The sequence below is a fragment of the Lithobates pipiens genome, unplaced genomic scaffold, assembly GCF_037356315.1.
Source record: "Lithobates pipiens isolate NorthernLeopardFrog02 unplaced genomic scaffold, aLitPip1_a1.2 Scaffold_1, whole genome shotgun sequence".
NCBI lineage: Eukaryota > Metazoa > Chordata > Amphibia > Anura > Ranidae > Lithobates > Lithobates pipiens.
In genome coordinates, this window is record NW_027507685.1 from 225,691,901 (window position 1) to 225,710,856 (window position 18,956).

The 18,956-nt window shown below is 44.5% G+C and overlaps 1 protein-coding gene across 4 annotated transcripts in view; it reads right to left on the reverse strand.

Moving 5' to 3' along the window:
* Positions 1 to 18,956, reverse strand: part of LOC143983778 (protein glp-1-like) — a 106,269-nt gene that overhangs the window by 28,547 nt on the left and 58,766 nt on the right. For 3 of the 4 annotated variants that reach the window (XM_077483877.1, XM_077483867.1, XM_077483849.1), the window contains exon 9: positions 14,770 to 14,925. The exons of the other annotated variant lie outside the window; for it this stretch is intronic. In XM_077483877.1, coding sequence (XP_077340003.1) covers positions 14,770 to 14,925 — 156 coding nt within the window. The remainder of the gene's footprint in view (positions 1 to 14,769; positions 14,926 to 18,956) is intronic. 4 annotated transcript variants of the gene reach the window in all.

An 18,956-nucleotide genomic window follows, 5' to 3' on the forward strand; every position in this document is an offset into this window, starting at 1 on the left:
TTTTTTACAGCCTGCATTTTATACCATTTTCATTATTCACCTATTCACCACTTTATTATTTGGATTTAGGATTTTGCATGTAAACACAGAGGAGCAACTCACTTTTGGCTCACTGATATTTATTTATTTATTTATTTATTTATTTATTTAGTTGTTAATTTTCCTTGGTTGTAACAACATTTGGTCACTTATAATTATTGCACAGGTCCTATTTTACAAAAAATATTTGGGGTGTTTGTTTGGAAGGGACCTTTTAAAAGAAAAAGGGTTATTTTTTCCAAACTTTGGGGGTAATTCAAAACCCACCAGGGGGTCTAACACTATCAACAAAAAATCTTTTCAATGTACTTTTTCTTGTTTTATTTAAATTTTCTCTGTAATTTAAGGAAAGCACATTTTGGGAGAGGAATCTGGACAGCACATTCCTCATTTGGAGGCATTAGGGGATAGCGCCATTCCTACCCTTCCTTTTTTTCTTTACACATTTTATTCCACCCAAATGGGTGGAAATAAATGGTAGCGGCTGCTTTTAACCCCGTAGCACAAATATATCTCTAGCTTCTACTATCCATAGCACAGTCTTACTCCCCTTTTCAATTATACTATTACCTAAATAAATATCACAAGGATAATAATGCCAAAAATGTCATGCATCAAAACAAATGGGGAATCCGTTGTGGACCCTGATGTAAGGGAGGACTTTGATGGAGACTCTGATGTAAGTGTAGCGATGGTGGATTACAGTTTAATATTCTTCATCTATAGTTGTGATGGATCTCAGATACCCCGGCTGGGCACCTCCGTCAGACCTGTGTCTCCTGTTCTCCAAATTCACCCGCAGCTGGCAGACTCGCCATTAACCAGCCCTGAATCCCCCAATCATGAGGCAAACCACACAGGTGTTGAGGGTTAAACATGCAGAGCATAAACTGTTAAGTACAAAACATACACCTTTAAATCCAGTTAGGGACACTCCCATTTGCCTTGTCATAGAGGGGGTAGGGGACAAGGAAGAACCAATGGGAATTCAACACTTGTACATTCTAACAGAAACTACAGTTGAAACACATAAACACCTGATAAGTAGGCAGCCCTCCTTACACATCCACCGCTGAGGTCCGGCTGTCCATACTCGCGTGATGCGGGGCTGGGTTGCAGGTATTGGGGGGAGGTGAATAATCCTCTGCCCTGATGCCAGCGCTTCAGCTGGTAGGGAACGTAGGCTGGTAGTGCTAAGCCTTTGGGAGGAAAAGGTACTTGCTTACCTCCTGGTGTAGTTACCAGCCGCTGGGAAGGTATCTTACAGGGACTATCTCCCAGATTCTCCATCTCTTTTTCTGATGCTGGGCAGAGACCAACAGCGCTCTGCCCCATAGCCAGCACTTCTGCTGGGGAGATGAACACTGGGGTAGTGTCTAATTGGTAGGAGGGAGAATGGCTTTCTCTCCAGGCATTCTAGGAGCATAAATTACACATCTCATTTTATTCCTACCCATCACAATTTTGAAGGTCCAGGAGCACCAGGACATTTGAATTACCCACAAAATTATCATTATGGAAAGCAAACACCCCAACGTATATTCTATGAGGCATGGGCTGCAAATAGGTACTCAGGTACTCTGATGGGCTGGTGACAGGTACTTGAGTACTCTGATGGCCTGGTGAAAGGTACTCAGGTTCTCTGATGGCCTGATGACTGGTATTCGGGTACTCTGAAGGGCGGTGATAGGTACTCAGGTACTCTCATGGACTGTGACAGGTACTCGGGTACTCAGATGAACTCTGACAGGTACTCATATGGATTGTGACAGGTACTCAGATGAGCTGTGGCAGGTATTCAGGTACTCATATGGACTTTGACAGGTACTCAGATGAACTGTGACAGGTACTCGGGTACTCAGATGGACTGGGACAGGTACTCAGGTACTCAGATGAACTGTGACAGGTACTCGGGTACTCAGATGGACTGGGACAGGTACTCTGATGGGCTGTGACAGGTACTAGGGTACTCAGATGGACTGACAGGTACTCGAGTACTCTGATGGACTGTGAGTGACAGGTACTATGATGGGTGGTGACAGGTCCTCTTTATTGGGGGGGGCAATCAGTGTGATTGGTGTACACTGTAAGCACTAACGAGATGTTACCGCAATCTCCTCCTCACACACGATCGGTGTGTGAGGAGGAGAAACCGGTAACATCTTGTTACCATGGTTTATTTACATTTAGTGATTGGCTGTGAAATGATCAAAGCGTGGGTAAACAGCCAGCCAATGGCTATTAACCAGCATCAGTGTCGAGCAGTGTTCCTGAGAACACCCGCCACCGACATGCACATGTAGCGCGCACGTGCCATGCACAGTGGGGGTGAAACCACCTGTGATCGGCCGTGACTTCATCACGGCCGATCACATGGTAAACAGCCATACCCAATGGCTGTTCAGCCCCCTCGGTGGCGAGCGGTGTCTCCGTGACACACCGACACTGAAGGAACAGGGATGCGCACGCACGATCATGTGCATTCCCTGTTTAAATGGGAGGCTGTCATATGATGGCCTCCCGCCACAAGAGCCGCGCCGCCTGGCCATCATTTGACAGCCAGCAGTCGGAAAGCAGTTAATGGATACTGGGAGATCTTTGGTGACACATTCCCCCATCCTGGCCATGTCTACCCCCGTTTGTGCTCTGTTGGGTTGGTTTTTCCTCTGCCTCCTTAGCTCCAGAGCCGGACACTCATTACTTCCGCCTCTGGGTATCAAGCAATTCGTAGTCTGATCCAGCCTTTGGTGAGGAAAGGGCCATGTGTTTTTGGACCCTCTTGACTAATTGTCATGATACCATGTCTGTAATTATTTGGTTCATTATACCCCCTACAGATGTACTGCACACGCATCTACCCCTGATGAAGCAAGCATGGTCCTGCGAAACACATTTGGATACTTTTTATGCATTTATAATCTGCAATTTACATTTTATATCTTGATACATGTAATGACATTTTCTACTGTATGTATAATTTAAGTGGCTTGACTATGAATCATGTTTATTTTTGCATGACTATTTTAATACATTTTGAGACTGCATTCAATTGTTGGCTAACCGCATTCACCTCATTTAAAGTCCCAGGGCGATTCCTGATTTTTGTTGCATATATTGGGATGGAGGTGGTTTGAGGGTGACACCAGACCCTTTCCTTTTTTTCTAAAGTCTGAGTATCCATAATTTTTTTTTACAGAGCAGCCCCATGCCGCCGTAGTCAACGCCTTCTGTCGGACTGCCATCTGCTATACCTGGCCACAGTTGAGCCGCGAACCACCGAAGGGCTCTGTAGCTGACGTCCAGCCTCATCTCCTTCCAGACCAATCTTCCGATCTCCGTCCTCTTTCCCTCAGGAACACCTCTCTTGCATGGTACTGCATCCAGTAAATTTCTGTGGAGGAGAGAAGGAACTTCCCCTGATGGTGGAGCTCATTGCTTAGCATCACTTGCCAAAGTTGCCAGCGGATCACATCCCGCCATCTGAGCATGGTGCACTCCATCGCTGGTCCCTGATGTTGCCTCTGCATGCCTTGCAGCCTCCTCCTGAACTCTGCTATATGCGATAGGGAGAATGGATGCAACTGATATAGGGACCTTCATTACATTATCCCAACGCTATTTTGTCCCCAAGTCTCATAGCCGCACGCTTTGGGCATACCGCCATCTTGCATATGTCTTTATCAGCAAAAGTACATGGAGTTTGTGGAAAAAAAGTATATATTTAGCCCAGCCAGGCCAATAGGTTTAAGTAGTTTTCATAATTAGTAAGGTTGAATAAAGACACCAGTCCATCCAGTTCAACCTGAGTGAGTGTCTACACTTGTCCCTATCCCTGTATATTGCACACTCACATCGTTCCCTACCCTTAAGGAGCCCACAATCCAAGGTCCCCATATACTAGGGCCAATTTTTGGACAGAAGCCAATTAACCTCCTGCATGTCTTTGGATTGTGGGAGGAAACCAGAGTACCTGGAGGAAACCCACGCAGGCACAGGGAGAACATGCAAACTCCAGGCAGGTAGTGTCGGGGTTGGGATTTGAACCAGCGACCCTTTTTACTGCTAGGTGAGAGTGCTAACCACTACACCACTGTGCCGCCCACAGTAGCCAGAAATGACTCCACATGCTCGGCCACATATACCACGCTCACCCGGTTCTGATGAACCGGCGACCGCGGACACAAATATCTGGAGGTGGCGTCTTCTCCTGGTTGTGGGAAATGGAAAATAGCCCTCAAAATCTCCTGTTCTCTGCTGAGCCATAGTCTGTGCGTAGGAGGCCAGCCCACAGCCCCCTCCAAAACACACAGTGACAATAGTTATATCCCTCTAGTGCTTTCCCTCCAGTGACTGTCATCATATCTGTGATCCCAACCAAATGGATTGTGGGACTAGTAGTCTTTCAGACTGGCGATTCCGTTGCGTGACAGTACACCTAGACTACACATCCCAGGAATCCGATCCTTGTTACCACCTGAGGAGACTTCTGTCAGGAACTATAAAAGAGGCAGGAGATCCGCCCTGCGTTCTCTTCTTATTGGGTGTCATGGTTATGCATTAGAGTTGTTCTCCTTACCTGTCTGCATGTGTTAATTTCTAGAGACGAGCCGAGCTTCACCTGACTGCTTTTATTTCCTTCCTCTGGAATGGCTCCACCCTAGCCCCTATCAGACTACACTATATTAACCTTTGCACTGCTAGCCTATCCTGCTGATCAACCTTTGTGTATTAGCTTCCTGTTTCCTGTCGTGTGCTCTGCTACTGATTTCCGTTACCGACCTTGGCGTGTTCTGACCATCCCTGCTTGCCTGTGACCCTGACCTATTGGCGTGTACCCGACTATTCTGTTCTGCTTGTGGCCCCGACTTTGGCTTTGTCCCTCACCATCCCTATCCTCCTGTTCCCTACTGTGGGTGTGAGCTGGGGGACCCTGGGGGTCGCGACCTGGAGCCAGTTGCAGCCAAGACCATCTTCACCACTCAAAGCTCTGGTGAACACCAGCTGGCTCTTAGACTCCGCGCCCCGGGGAATCTTACGCTCTTACCCCAGTGGGATCTGTCCCCTGTCTGCAGCCGTCAGCCGTAGGGTCCACAGCCTAGCGGTGCACCCCCAACCCTACGGTGTGCACCTGTCACCTGGGCTCTAGGTGACCTGACAGTTTGATCAGCCATGGACCCGGCTGACGTGCCGCTCCCTGCAGTCGATCCTTTGCAGGGCATAGTGCGGAGACTCGAGACCCAGGAATCTAATCAGACTCAGGTGATGCGATTCCTCCAGGATCTGGCTTCTCGCTTCGAGCAGCTACAGGCTTCCTTGGGAACCCCGAACCTGCAGCCTCAAGTACAGTCTGCGACTGCACCTATCGCACCAGTCGCATCCACGCATTCATTAGTACTGCCTGCTCCGTCCCGTTTCTCTGGGGACTCCAAGGCCTGCAGGGGCTTCCTCAGCCAATGCACCATTCATTTTGAGCTCCAGCCTCAAAACTTTCTATCCGATCGGGCAAAGGTAGCCTATATCATTTCCCTCCTCTCCGGTGAAGCTTTAGCCTGGGCTGCCCCCCTGTGGGAGAAAAATGATCCAGTGGTTTCCAGCCTGTCCGACTTCTTGAAGCTCTTTCGTAACATCTTTGAGGAGCCAGCTCGGGTTTCTTCTGCGGCTAGTGCCCTTTTACGCCTTCGCCAAGAATCTAGTTCAGTGGGCCAATATGCACTTCAGTTCCGTATCCTTACAGCAGAATTGAGCTGGAACAATGAGGCCCTGGTCGCGACCCCCAGGGTCCCCCAGCTCACACCCACAGTAGGGAACAGGAGGATAGGGATGGTGAGGGACAAAGCCAAAGTCGGGGCCACAAGCAGAACAGAATAGTCGGGTACACGCCAATAGGTCAGGGTCACAGGCAAGCAGGGATGGTCAGAACACGCCAAGGTCGGTAACGGAAATCAGTAGCAGAGCACACGACAGGAAACAGGAAGCTAATACACAAAGGTTGATCAGGAGGATAGGCTAGCAGTGCAAAGGTTAATATAGTGTAGTCTGATAGGGGCTAGGGTGGAGCCATTCCAGAGGAAGGAAATAAAAGCAGTCAGGTGAAGCTCGGCCGGTCTCTAGAAATGAACACATGCAGACAGGTAAGGAGAACAACTCTAATGCATAACCATGACACTGGGCCTTGCGTTGTGCACACCTCTCTGTGACAGAGAGAGAGGTTGTGGCCTACCACGCGGTGATCAAGTGATTCCAACTTGGCCCCCGAAGAGCCTAACTCTGCTTGCTGTTCGTCAAACATTTACACGGCACCAGCCCAGCAAATCGACACTATGTTCGCCTGCAATCAGCATCCGTGGGTCATCACTGGGGGCTTCACTGAAGCACATCTCTTCCCAGGTCACTGTCTGCAAGGTGTCTAGCCAGTCCAGTGATTGGTGAGAGGGTAATTGCCCCTCTTCTGCAATCCTTCCCTGGTTACTTTATTTTAACACTGTGTACAGACACCTTAGGAACAAATTACTGCACTTCTATTTGAACACTGTACATAGAAACCTTTACCTAAAACCACATCAAGGAGTACCATTTGCCTGTTTAACCACTTCAGCCTCGGACCAATAAACACCTTAAGGACCAGGGGTCTTTTTACAATTTTGCACTGCGCTGCTTTAACTGGTAATTGCGCGGTCATGCAATATTGCACCCAAACGAAATTTGCGTCCTTTTCTTCCCACAAATAGAGCTTTCTTTTGATGGTATTTGATTGCCTCTGCGATTTTTATTTTTTGCGATATAAATGGAAAAAGAGCGAAAATTTTGAAAAAAAATGATATTTTCTTCTTTTTGTTATAAGAAAAATCGAATAAACTAAATTTTAGTCATACATTGAGGGCAAAATTTATTCAGCCACATGTCTTTAGTAAAAAAAATGTCAATAAGCGTATATTTTTTGGTTTGCGCAAAAGTTATAGCGTCTACAAACTAGAGTACATTTTCTGGAATTTACACAGCTTTTAATTTATGACTGCCTATCTCATTTCTTGAGGTGCTAAAATGGCAGGGCAGTACAAACCCCCCCCAAATGACCCCATTTTGGAAAGTAGACACCCCAAGGAAACTGCTGATGGGTATGTTGAGCCCATTGAATATTTATTTTTTTTGTCCTAAGGGATTGAATAATGACAAAAAAAAAAAAAATGTACAAAAAGTTGTCACTAAATGATATATTGCTCACACATGCCATGGTTATATGTGGAATTGCACCCCAAAATATATTCCGCTACTTCTCCCGAGTACGGGGATACCACATGTGTGGGACTTTTTGGGAGTCTAGTCGCGCACGGCATCCCGAAAACCAATCACCACCTTCAGGATTTCTAAGGGTGCAAATTTTTGATTTCACCCCTCACTACCTATCACAGTTTCGAAGGCCATAAAAAGCCAAAATAGCACAAAACCCCCCAAAATGACCCCATTTTGGAAAGTAGACACCCCAAGCTATTTACTGAGAGGCATGTTGAGTCCATGGAATATTTTATATTTTGCCACAAGTTGCGGGAATATTACAAACTTTTTTTTTTTTGCACAAAGTTGTCACTAAATGATATATTGCTCACACATGCTATGGGCATATGTGAAATGACACCCCAAAATACATTCTGCTGCTTCTCCTGAGTACAGGGATACCACATGTGTGGGACTTTTTGGGAGCCTAGCCGCGTACGGGACCCCGAAATCCAAGCACCGCCTTCAGGATTTCTAAGGGCATAATTTTTTTATTTTACTCCTCACTACCTATCACTACCTATCACAGTTTTGACGGCCATAAAATGCCAAGATGGCACAAAACCCCCCCAAATGACCCCATTTTGGAAAGTAGACACCCCAAGCTATTTGCCGAGGGCCATCTTGACACTATTGAATATTTTTTTTTTTGTCCCAAGGGATTGAATAATGACAAAAAAAAAAAAAAAAATGTACAAAAAGTTGTCACTAAATGATATATTGCTCACACATGCCATGGTTATATGTGGAATTGCACCCCAAAATATATTCAGCTACTTCTCCCGAGTATGGGGATACCACATGTGTGGGACTTTTTGGGAGTCTAGCCGCGTACGGCACCCCGAAAACCAATCACCACCTTCAGGATTTCTAAGGGTGCAAAGGCCATAAAATGCCAAAATAGCACAAAACCCCCCCAAATTACCCCATTTTGGAAAGTAGACACCCCAAGCTATTTACTGAGAGTCATGTTGTCTGAACGAAAAAAAAGAGATTGATCGGTGGGTATGCCCACCATTAGATACCTCCCTTCATCCACCCACTTCTAATGATGGACATACATGCACCATTTATATATGCCGAAGCATGGGGGCATCCTCCCGCAAAAAAGTTATGCCGCGTACATACGTTCAAACTTTTCCATGGGCAAGCCCCCTGTCGGAATTTTGACCGTATGTACGCGGCATTAGGAGCAAAATCGCTCCTCCACCCCTTATGCCCCCATGCTTCGGCATATATGCTCTTTTTTAACTGTGGTGGTGAAATCACCGCCTACAGCACTGGAGTCACGGCTTTATGTATCGTGGGAGCAAACGCTGTTGCTGTCAAGATAAATAAATCCGCGCTGCAGCTGAATGGCGTACCTGCTAAGCAAATTATGGTTAACGTTAAAACAAAGTAACATCCCAGTAAAACCTTACCATACCATACCTGCAAAGCAATTGCCAAAAAAAAACAGTAAAAAATAAAACATTTTTTAACAAAACCTGTGCCTAAAATATATATATGCCGAAGCATGGGGGCATCCTCCCGCAAAAAAGTTATGCTGCGTACATACATTCAAACTTTTCCACGGGCAAGCCCTCCGTCGGAATTTTGACCGTATGTACGCGGCATTAGGAGCAAAATCGCTCCTCCACCCCTTATGCCCCCATGCTTCGGCATATATGCTCTTTTTTAACTGTGGTGGTGAAATCACCTCCTACAGCACTGGAGTCGCGGCTTTATGTATCGTGGGAGCAAACGCTATTGCTGTCAAGATAAATAAATCCACGCTGCAGCTGAATGGCGTACCTGAAAACATAAAAAATGGTTAACAATAACACAGTAAACAGTAAAGTATAAAAAATTTGAGAGAAGAGAGAGAGAGAGAGAGAGAGAGAGAGAACAATAAAACGACAACTATTTTTGGTTTTTATATATTTTTTTTTTTTTTGGTTTTTATATTTTATATTTTTTTTGGTTTTTTTATTTTACTTTTTTTTTTTTTTTTTTTTTTTTTATACACTTTTTTTTGAACTGTAAACTGTAACTGTAACGGTTCGGGTCTCTCAAAATGCGATGGCATCTTGGGAGACCCTGTGTAAGTGTGCCTAGCCTGTGAAATGCTGTACCCTACGCTAATACTTCACTAGTTCATGGTAGCGTTCAAAACACTCACCCTGACAAAGACCAGGATTGCCAGGACAGCGTGGACAATAAGAACGGGTGTCACGCCTATATCCGCGCTTGCTACAGACACGACATCTTTTTTGGGGGGCTCGTTGGGTAGGGGTACTCGGGAGGACATAAGAATAATGCCTCTCATGCAGCCGGCTTACTGCATTTGGTTGGGAATGGTGAGGTACAGAACCGTCTGGAAACAGAAGCTCTGTGACAACCTCTCTTTGGAAGAAAAGAAAGGTTAATGTTCCGCCTGAAGTTTTGTATAGCACAAAAGCATTCAGCAAAGCCAATTGAAATAAGTAAGCAGACACTTTTTTGTACCAGCGTCTGGTCTTACGGGAAGTTAGATACGGCGCCAACATCTGGTCATTGAGGTCCACCCCTCCCATATTTTTGTTATATTCGTGGACACAGAGGGGTTTCTCCACAATACCAGTCGCCGTAGAAATTTGGACCGTCGTGTCTGCATGAAGGGAGGTAAGAACGAAAACATTCTTATTATGCCTCCACTTCATAGCGAGCAAATTATTACACCGATAGCAGGCTCTCTCCCCCAGCCTAAGACGGGAATCTACAAGCCGCTGGGGAAAGCCCCGGCGATTAGGTCGCACGGTGCCACATGCTCCAATCTGATTATCAAATAAATGACTAAACAGTGGCACGCTGGTGTAATAGTTGTCCACGTACAAGTGGTACCCCTTTCCGAATAAGGGTGACACCAATTTCCACACTATCTTGCCAGCGCTTCCTATGTAATCAGGGCAGTTCTCCGGCTCTACGTAACTATCTTTACCCTCATAAACCATAAAGCTCCATGCATAGCCTGTGGCCCTGTCACAGCACTTATAGAGCTTGACCCCGTATCTGGTACGCTTGTTGGGAATGTACTGTTTGAATGACAAGCGACCAGTAAACTTAACCAGGGACTCATCAACGCAGACAACTTTTTGGGGAGTAAACAAGTCTGCAAAACGTTGGTTGAAGTGGTTTATGAGGGGCCGAATTTTGTAGAGCCGATCGTATTCAGGGTCTCCACGTGGACGACAAAGTTCATTGTCACTGAAGTGCAAGAACCGCAAGATCTGCTCGTATCGTTTCCTGGACATGGAGTTAGAGAACACGGGCATGTGGTCAGCCGGATGCGTGGACCAATAAGCCCGCATCCACATAAATTTATGTGTGCCCATGTTGAGGGAAAGGCCCAAAAACGTCTTAAATTCGGAAACCGTAACTGGTTTCCAATCTCTGGCAAGAGACGGCAACTGGGGATTAGCGGCGATGCGTTGACCAGCATATAAATTGGTTTGGTCCACAATAGATCTATAGAGATCTTCCGTGAGATACAGAGAATAAAAATCGAGTGGCGTAAAATCATCTGTATCCACCTGAATACCGGGTTGGGCAGTGAATGGGGGAAGTACGGGTTCTGCAGAAGTGGTGGGCACCCAATTGGGATAGGCGAATTCTGCAGGAAGGGCACTATGGGTACGACGGGCCTGTCTTTGTCTTCTTCTTCTTGGTGGCAGCGGGACACTACTTGTGCTTGCCACCTCGCCAGCTTGAACTGCACTTATGGGACTCGCCACGTCACCACGTGATACTGCAGTGCTGGATGTACGTCCAGGGTGTACTAGGCCGCTGGTGCTTGCCAGTTCACCAAAAGGATGAGCGGCGCTAGTACTGGCTCTATACTCCATACGAGGGACTTGCGGTTCCTGCACCTCAACAACATCAGAAAATCGGGGTCGGGTACGCCTGACAATAGCAGGGACCTCTTCTTCGTCGTCAGAGCTATCTGACATGGAGGCGCTGTCCTCTACAGGTTCGTATTCTGAGCCTGAATCTGACAGATCAGTGTCTTCCTCTTCACTATCTGTCATGCTCAGAAACGTGTAGGCCTCTTCACTAGTGTACCTTCGCTTTGCCATTTTGGGCTCTAAATTTAGGGGTACAGTAGTGAGACTCACAGGTAAAAAAGCACCTAGCCTGTCAGCGACTGTATAAAACGCTACAAAAAAAAACTGTTAGCGATCGCAGGGATCAGGCCTGACTCTGCGAACGCTGCAGTTATGTGTGTTGTGTTTTGTAAGTGACAGTGATCGATCGATACTGCACTTGGGTGGGCTGGGCTGGGCTGGGCAGAGGGGCAAAACACAGGTGCTAGCAGGTATCTGGATTGATCCTGCTAACAATGCGTTTTTTTAGAACCCTAAATTGCTGGGCACGCTAGTATAGATCTGATCAGATCAGATATTGATCTGTTCGGATACTATACCACTAAGGGAGGTGTATGCTTTGCGCGTGGGTGTTAGCGGTGCTGGCACTAACCTAGCACTGCCTGGGGCGACGCAGACCCTTTCTGACCCTAAAACCAAATTTATATCACCCGCCGGGTGATCAGGGGGTTAAACCTTTATTAGGTAATAAATGGCGGGTGCCCTGATGCTATAAAAAGCGAACTACCTAACCAGCGTCACCCGTAACACTTATACGGTGATCACTGGTGAAAGGGTTAACTAAGGGCAATCAGGGGTTAAAACCTTTATTGGGTATTTATATGGGGGTACCTGAAGCTTTATAAAAACCTGACGGGGAACCTAAATAACTAAATAACTAACTGGCTAACCAGCGTCACCAGTGACACTTATGCAGCGATCGCTGGTGAAAGGGTTAACTCTAGGGGCAATCAAAGGGTTAAAACCTTTATTAGGTTATATATCGGGGTACCTAACGGTATAAAAACCTGGCGTTGAACCTAAAAAAAAACTAGCTTCCTAGCGGGACCAGTGACACTATTGCAGCGATCAGAAAAACGATCGCTTAGTGACACTGGTAAAAGAGGGTGAAAGGGTTAACTGGGAGGGCAATCAAGGGGTTAAATCTTTATTAGGGGGGGGTAGGGGGCTACCCTGGACCTAAAGGGGCCTAACACTAGCTGCCCTGACACTTTTTACAGTCACAACTGACACTAAATGTAGTGATCAATAAATAAATGAACACTGCATTAGTGACACTGTGACTGGGGGGGGGCGGGGGGCCGATCGGGGGGGTGATCGGGGGGTGACTGGGGTGAAATGTGTGCCTGTGTGTACCTATGTGTCAGTGGACTGTTGGTGCACTTACTTGGACGTCTTCACTCCTCGCTGTCCGGTTCAAAAAGACCGCCACGAGGAGTGTGACATCACTTCCTCCTCCTGTGTTTACATTTTCACAGGGGAGGAAGTTCGTCACTGGCCAGGAGCGATCGAGAGGGGATGGGCGGAAACCAACGGCCATCCCCTCATCGCCGATCGCTCCGGCACCGAAAGGGACCGCCGTATCTAGCGGGAGGGGGTCCGATGGGACCCCCCACCCGCTAGAAGGCATTCACGTACATTTACGTGATTGTGCCTGCCTGTGCCATTGTGTTGACGTACATTGGCAATACGGCGGTCCTGAAGTGGTTAAACCACTAGGCTTGCTATTACATCACTGTGTATTATTGGATATAATTTAATGAGCTCCAACTGCTGGTGAACACTATAAGGCCTGCATCTTGGACATTGCTGTTGTTACTATTTAAAGGGCCCTATACTATCCCTATTCCGTCTGATCTCTCATTGGGATATAAAGGTTGAATAGGCTGGCCTGGGGTTCCCCTTTAGTGTGTGACTACCTGCATTAAATATTTAACCCTTTACTGTCATAACAGGTCATGCTCCATGTGGTATTTCATTGTACATATATGTGTATTGTATTCTTATACTGTTGAACTGTTCTTAAGCTGTCTTTTGGGGAATTCCTCTACCGAGTTTGGGCTGTTATTCAGAGCTTGGTTGATCAATTGCCCCCCTTTGTAAATAAATACCACATTGCTTACTCCAGTAAAAGCTGAGATAATATAAACATCTTGACTTGTGTGACGTTTCATTTAAAGGTGCTTGTAAAAGATGTCTGAACCCAGAGTGTCAGGTGGGTTGTAATGTTCACAGGGTCATGGCGATGCAGATGAACAGATAAATCCAAGCAGTCCTCAAGGGGGCTGTGCTACATAAGGGGAGGGCTTTGATGGAGACTCTGATATAAGGGGAGACTCTGCTGCATAGTCTGATATAAGGGGGCACTCTGATAGGCCTCCCTGTCTTTTTGTCAGGGCTGGCTTAGCCCTTCCTTCTCTGGGCTGGCTTCTCAGCTGTCGGCTAATTGCCAGCTCTCATCTCTCTCCACAGTTACCAGCTGTTCATGATCATGCTCGTCTGATCTGCCTACTTAAAGCTGTCCAGCTCACTTCACCTCTGCCTTCGCCTTGGTCACATCACAAGAAACCATCTCCTGCGGTTCTGTTTTAAGATTGGCTTGCTGACATCCCTTCTGGCTCCATATCCTGCTTGCTGTTGCTCTACTTGGATCCCTGACTTCTGGCCTGGCTGATTACCCGATCTGGTTTTTGAACTCTGGCTATGCTTTGACTACGCTTTTTCTACTTACCTTTTTATTTTTATTTAAAGCGGAGGTCCACCCTAAAATGGACCTTCCGCTCATCGGATTCCTCCCCCCCTCCGGCGCCACAATTGGCACCTTTCAGGGGGGAGGGGGGTGCAGTTACCTGGATAATCCAGGTAACTGCACCCACTTCCGGGCTAGCTCTCTGCGGAAAGGGGCGTACATTACGCCCCTTTCCGCAAGTGCCCGCCCCCTTCCGCAAGTGCCCCGCTGCCTGCTGGGAAACACACAGATCCCAGAGGCAGCGGGGACCGTCCTCATTGCGCAGCGCGGCTCGCGCATGCGCAGTAGGGAACCGGGAAATGAAGCCGAAAGGCTCCATTTCCTGATTCCCATACCCAAGATGGCGGCGGCAGCACTCGAGTGTCAATCTAGAGATCGGCTTCGGGTGCCGACATCGCGGGCGCGCTGGACAGGTAAGTGTCACTATTTTAAAAGTCAGCAGCTGCAGTATTTGTAGCTGCTGACTTTAAAAAAAAAAAAAACGCGGAGTTCCGGCGGACTCCCGCTTTAATAAACAAGTGTGATTTAATTGTACTTCTGTCTCTATCTGATTCATGGTTTCTGACACTTTTTCAATGACCTGTAAGTGAATACCTTAGTGCTAAGTTTACTATATGAACCATTTATGTATTGATACATGGTGATCACATCCCCCCCATAAAATGCCTCTTAAAGAAGAGTAAGTTCAGTTCATAAAATCTTTCCACATAGCTGAGGTCCTTCATGGCCCTTATGCTTGTAGTTGCTCTTTTCTAGACTCTCTGCAGTTCTGCAATATCTTTGATGTGACTTCTGCTGAGTTCTCACCTAAACTGCATTCATCCAGGTCTTCAAAACAAGTGGCTCCGGTGTAGCCTGGCGGGCAATGGCACACGGCCCTGCCAGACACAGGATTTGTCATGCATGTGGCCTCAGGGTGACATGGATTTTTCAGACATGCATCATCCAGGTGACACAGAAGACCTAGACATAGAGGGAATAGGAACCATTAACAAAGTGTGCACTGTGGGTTACTGTACTTAAATCATGGTTTCATTTTTAGATATTTTTGTTCATGTTTATTGAACGCTTGTTTACTTTCGAGATGCCAACCATGATGCAAAAATTTCAACCAAGTTTTAATCAAAGAGGAGCTTCAATCATATGTACGAAAATTAAAAATCAACATGTGAAAAAACTGTATCTGTTGATTTTTAATAAACAAACACTTACCTGCCCAGGGATCCAGCTCTGCCCTCACCTGAACCAATTTCTATACTAGTCTTCAGCAGCCGACTCTATTTCCTTTATTAATAGTAGACATGGGCATTTTTTTTAGATCCAAATTAATTTTTTAACAAATTTTGACAAATTTGTTAATTCCAAAATTGAATTTTTTTTCAATTTCCGAAATTTCAAATTTCGGAACTTCAAATTTCCGAAAATTCCAAATTTTGGAATTTCGGAAATTTGGAAATTTGAAATTTGGAAATTGTAACATTTCGGAAATTGGAAACTTTGAAATTGGAAGATTTCAAAAATTTGGAAATTCGAAATTAGGAAATTCTAAATTATAAAAAATTTGAAAATTCAAAAATTTGGAAATTTGAAAATCCATAAATAACAATGTAAATCGGACAATTCACAAGAATGAAAATCTGAAAATTTGAATACCCAAATTCTGAAATAATAACTAACTAATAATAAATATTAAATTAAAGTCACATTGGAATTTCCTTTCAAATTTGGCTGTTAGTGAACATAACGAGTACGAATTTATCCGTAGTTATGAATTATCTGAAATAACGAATGCTGTATCTAAACGAATGGAACCTAATGATCTAATAATAATAAATAACAATAATAATTATTTATTAATTAGTTCCATTCAATTTGTTTTAGATGTTGAATGCATTATTTCGGATAATTCGTAACTTCAGTTAAATTTGTATTCGTTATGTTCACAAATAGCCAAATTTGAAATGAAATTCCATTACCTATAATTTACTAGTTTAGTTATTATTATTTAGTTATTATTTTGAATATTATTTTGGAAATTTTGAAATTCGGAAATTTGAAAATGTGAAATTTGGAAATGCGGAAAATTAGAAAATTCAGAAAGGCCGAAATTCATAAATTTGAAAATGCAAATTTTCTAATTTCCAAAAAAAGCAAAAAAGAAACGAAAACAAAAATGAGCGATTTATTTTTTATTTTTTTGTCAGTGCACATGTCAAACTAATAGAGCACGTTGCACCTTGGACGTTTTCAGCAGAAGCTATTTTTGATTCATTTGTTTTTATGAAATGTATTTCTGTTCACGTTTTTTATAATTTTTATTTGGGAAAAGTTGTTGCTAATGAATTGCTGCACATATATTTATTATATGGCTTTGTTCAGCTGTGAATGATACAAAGCAAGTTAATGCGTACTTCTCCTTAGGTGTATTTATTTTTAATCATTACTACTCCCAAACCTCGTGTACAGCCTTCCCAGAAGAGTTGAAGCTGTTATAGGTAGAGGGGGTGGACCAACTCAATATTGAACTCTATGGTGTAATACTGGGATGCCATTAAATTTTATGTGCGTGTAAAAGCAGGCGTCCCAATACTTTTGGTAATATAGTGTAGTACCAGCACTTGGTAGATTAACCTTCACTACTGTTCACTGCTGCACTTGAGGTGGCCTTGTTACTGTTTATGCTGATCTGGATGCCAAATATCATCTTATGCCTTGTCTTTACTGTTAATCACATTGTATGCTAAGTTGTGTTATTGCCATTGTTAATCCATTTTATGCTTGCCTAGTTACCAACGATATTGAGCGATGATATATTAACCACTTCAGTCCCGGACCATTTGGCTGGTCAAAGACCAGAAGACTTTTTACAATTTGGCACTGCGCTGCTTTAACTGGTAATTGTGCGTTCATGCAGTGTTGTACCCAAACAAAATTTGCGTCCTTTGTTTCCCTTTTTTGCAATATAAATGAAAAAAGACAGAAAATTTTGAAAAAAAAAGATATTTTCTACTTTTTGTTATAAAAAAATCCAATAAACTCAATTTTAGTCATACATTTAGGCCAAAATGTATTCAGCCACATGTCTTTGGTAAAAAAATGTCAATAAGCATATATTTATTGGTTTGCGCACAAGTTATACTGTCTACAAACTATGGTACATTTTCTGTAATTTACACAGCTTTTAGTTTATGACTGCCTATCTCATTTCTTGAGGTGCTAAAATGGCAGGGCAGTATAAACCCCCAAAATGACCCCATTTTGGAAAGTATACACCCTAAGGAAATTGCTAAGAGGCATGTTGAGCCCATTGAATATTTTTTTTTTGTCCCAAGTGATTGAATAATCACAAAAAGTTGTCACTAAATGATATATTGTTCACACATGGCATGGTTATATGTGAAATTACACCCCAAAATACATTTTGCTGCTTCTGCTGAGTACAGAGATACCACACGTGTGGGACTTTTCTGGAGCCTAGCCGCATACGGGGCCCCGAAAATTCAGCACTGCATTCAGGATTTCTAAGGGCATAGATTTTTGATTTCACTCCTCACTACCTATTACAGTTTGAAGGCCATAAAATGCCAATATGGCACAAAACCCAGCCAAATGACCCTATTTTGGAAAGTAAACACCCCAAGCTATTTGCTGAGAGGCATGTTGAGTCCATGAAATATTTTATAGTTTGCCACAAGTTGCGGGAATATGACAAACTTTTTTTCTTGAACAAAGTTGTCACTAAATTATATATTGCTCAAACATGCTATGGGCATATGTGGAATTACACCCCAAAATACATTCTGTTGCTTCTCCCGAGTACAGAGATACCACATGTGTGGGACTTTTTAGGAGCCTAGCCACGTACGGGACCCTGAAAACCAATCACTGCCTTCAGGATTTCTAAGGGCGTAGATTTTTGGTTTCACTCCTCACTACCTATCACAGTTTCGAAGGCCATAAAATTCAGATAGCACAACCCCCCCCCCCCCCCCCAAATGACCCCATTTTGGAAAGTAGACATCCCAAGCTATTTGCTGAGAGGCATGGTGAGTATTTTGCAGCTCTCATTTGTTTTTGAAAATGAAGAAGGAAAGTACATTTTATTCTTATATTTTTTTCAATTTTCAAAACTTTGTGACAAAAAGCAATATTTTCAAAATACTCACCATGCCTCTCAGCAAATAGCTCGGGATGTCTACTTTCCAAAATGGGGTCATTTGGGGGGGGGGGGGGGTGCCATCTGAGCATTCCATGGTCTCTGAAACTCTCGGCAGTGAGTAGTGAAATCATGTGGTATCCCTGTACTCAGGAGCAGCAACAGAATATATTTTGGGGTGTAATTTCACATATGCCCATGGCATGTTTGAGCAATAAATCATTTAGTGACAACTTTGTGCAAAAAAAAAAATTGTCTTTTTCCTGCAACTTGTGTCAAAATATAAAATATTCCATGGACTCGACATGCCTCTCAGGAAATAGCTTGGGGTGCCTACTTTCCAAAATGGGGTAATTTGGGCGGTGGGGGGGGGGGGGGGGGTTGAACACTCCTGGCATTTTATGCACAACATTTAGAAGCTTATGTCACACTAGTGAGACTCACAGGTAAAAAAGCACCTAGGCTGTCAGCAACTGTATCAACACACTACCAAAAAAAAACGTTAGCGATCGCAGGGATCAGGCCTGACTCTGCGAACGCTGCAGTTATGTGTTTAGTGTTTTATAAGTGACAGTGATCGATCGATACTGCACTTGGGTGGCCTGGGTGGAGGGGAAAAACGCAAGTGCTAGCAGGTATCTGGGCTGATCCCGCTAACAATACATTTTTGGGAACCCTAAACTGCTGGGGACATTAGTATAGATCTGATGAGGTCAGTTATCGATCCGATCAGACACTATACCACTAAGGGAAGTGTATGCTGCTTGCCTGGTGTTAGCGGTACTGGCACTAACCTGGCACTGCCTGGGGCGACGCAGACCCTATCCCACCCTAAAAC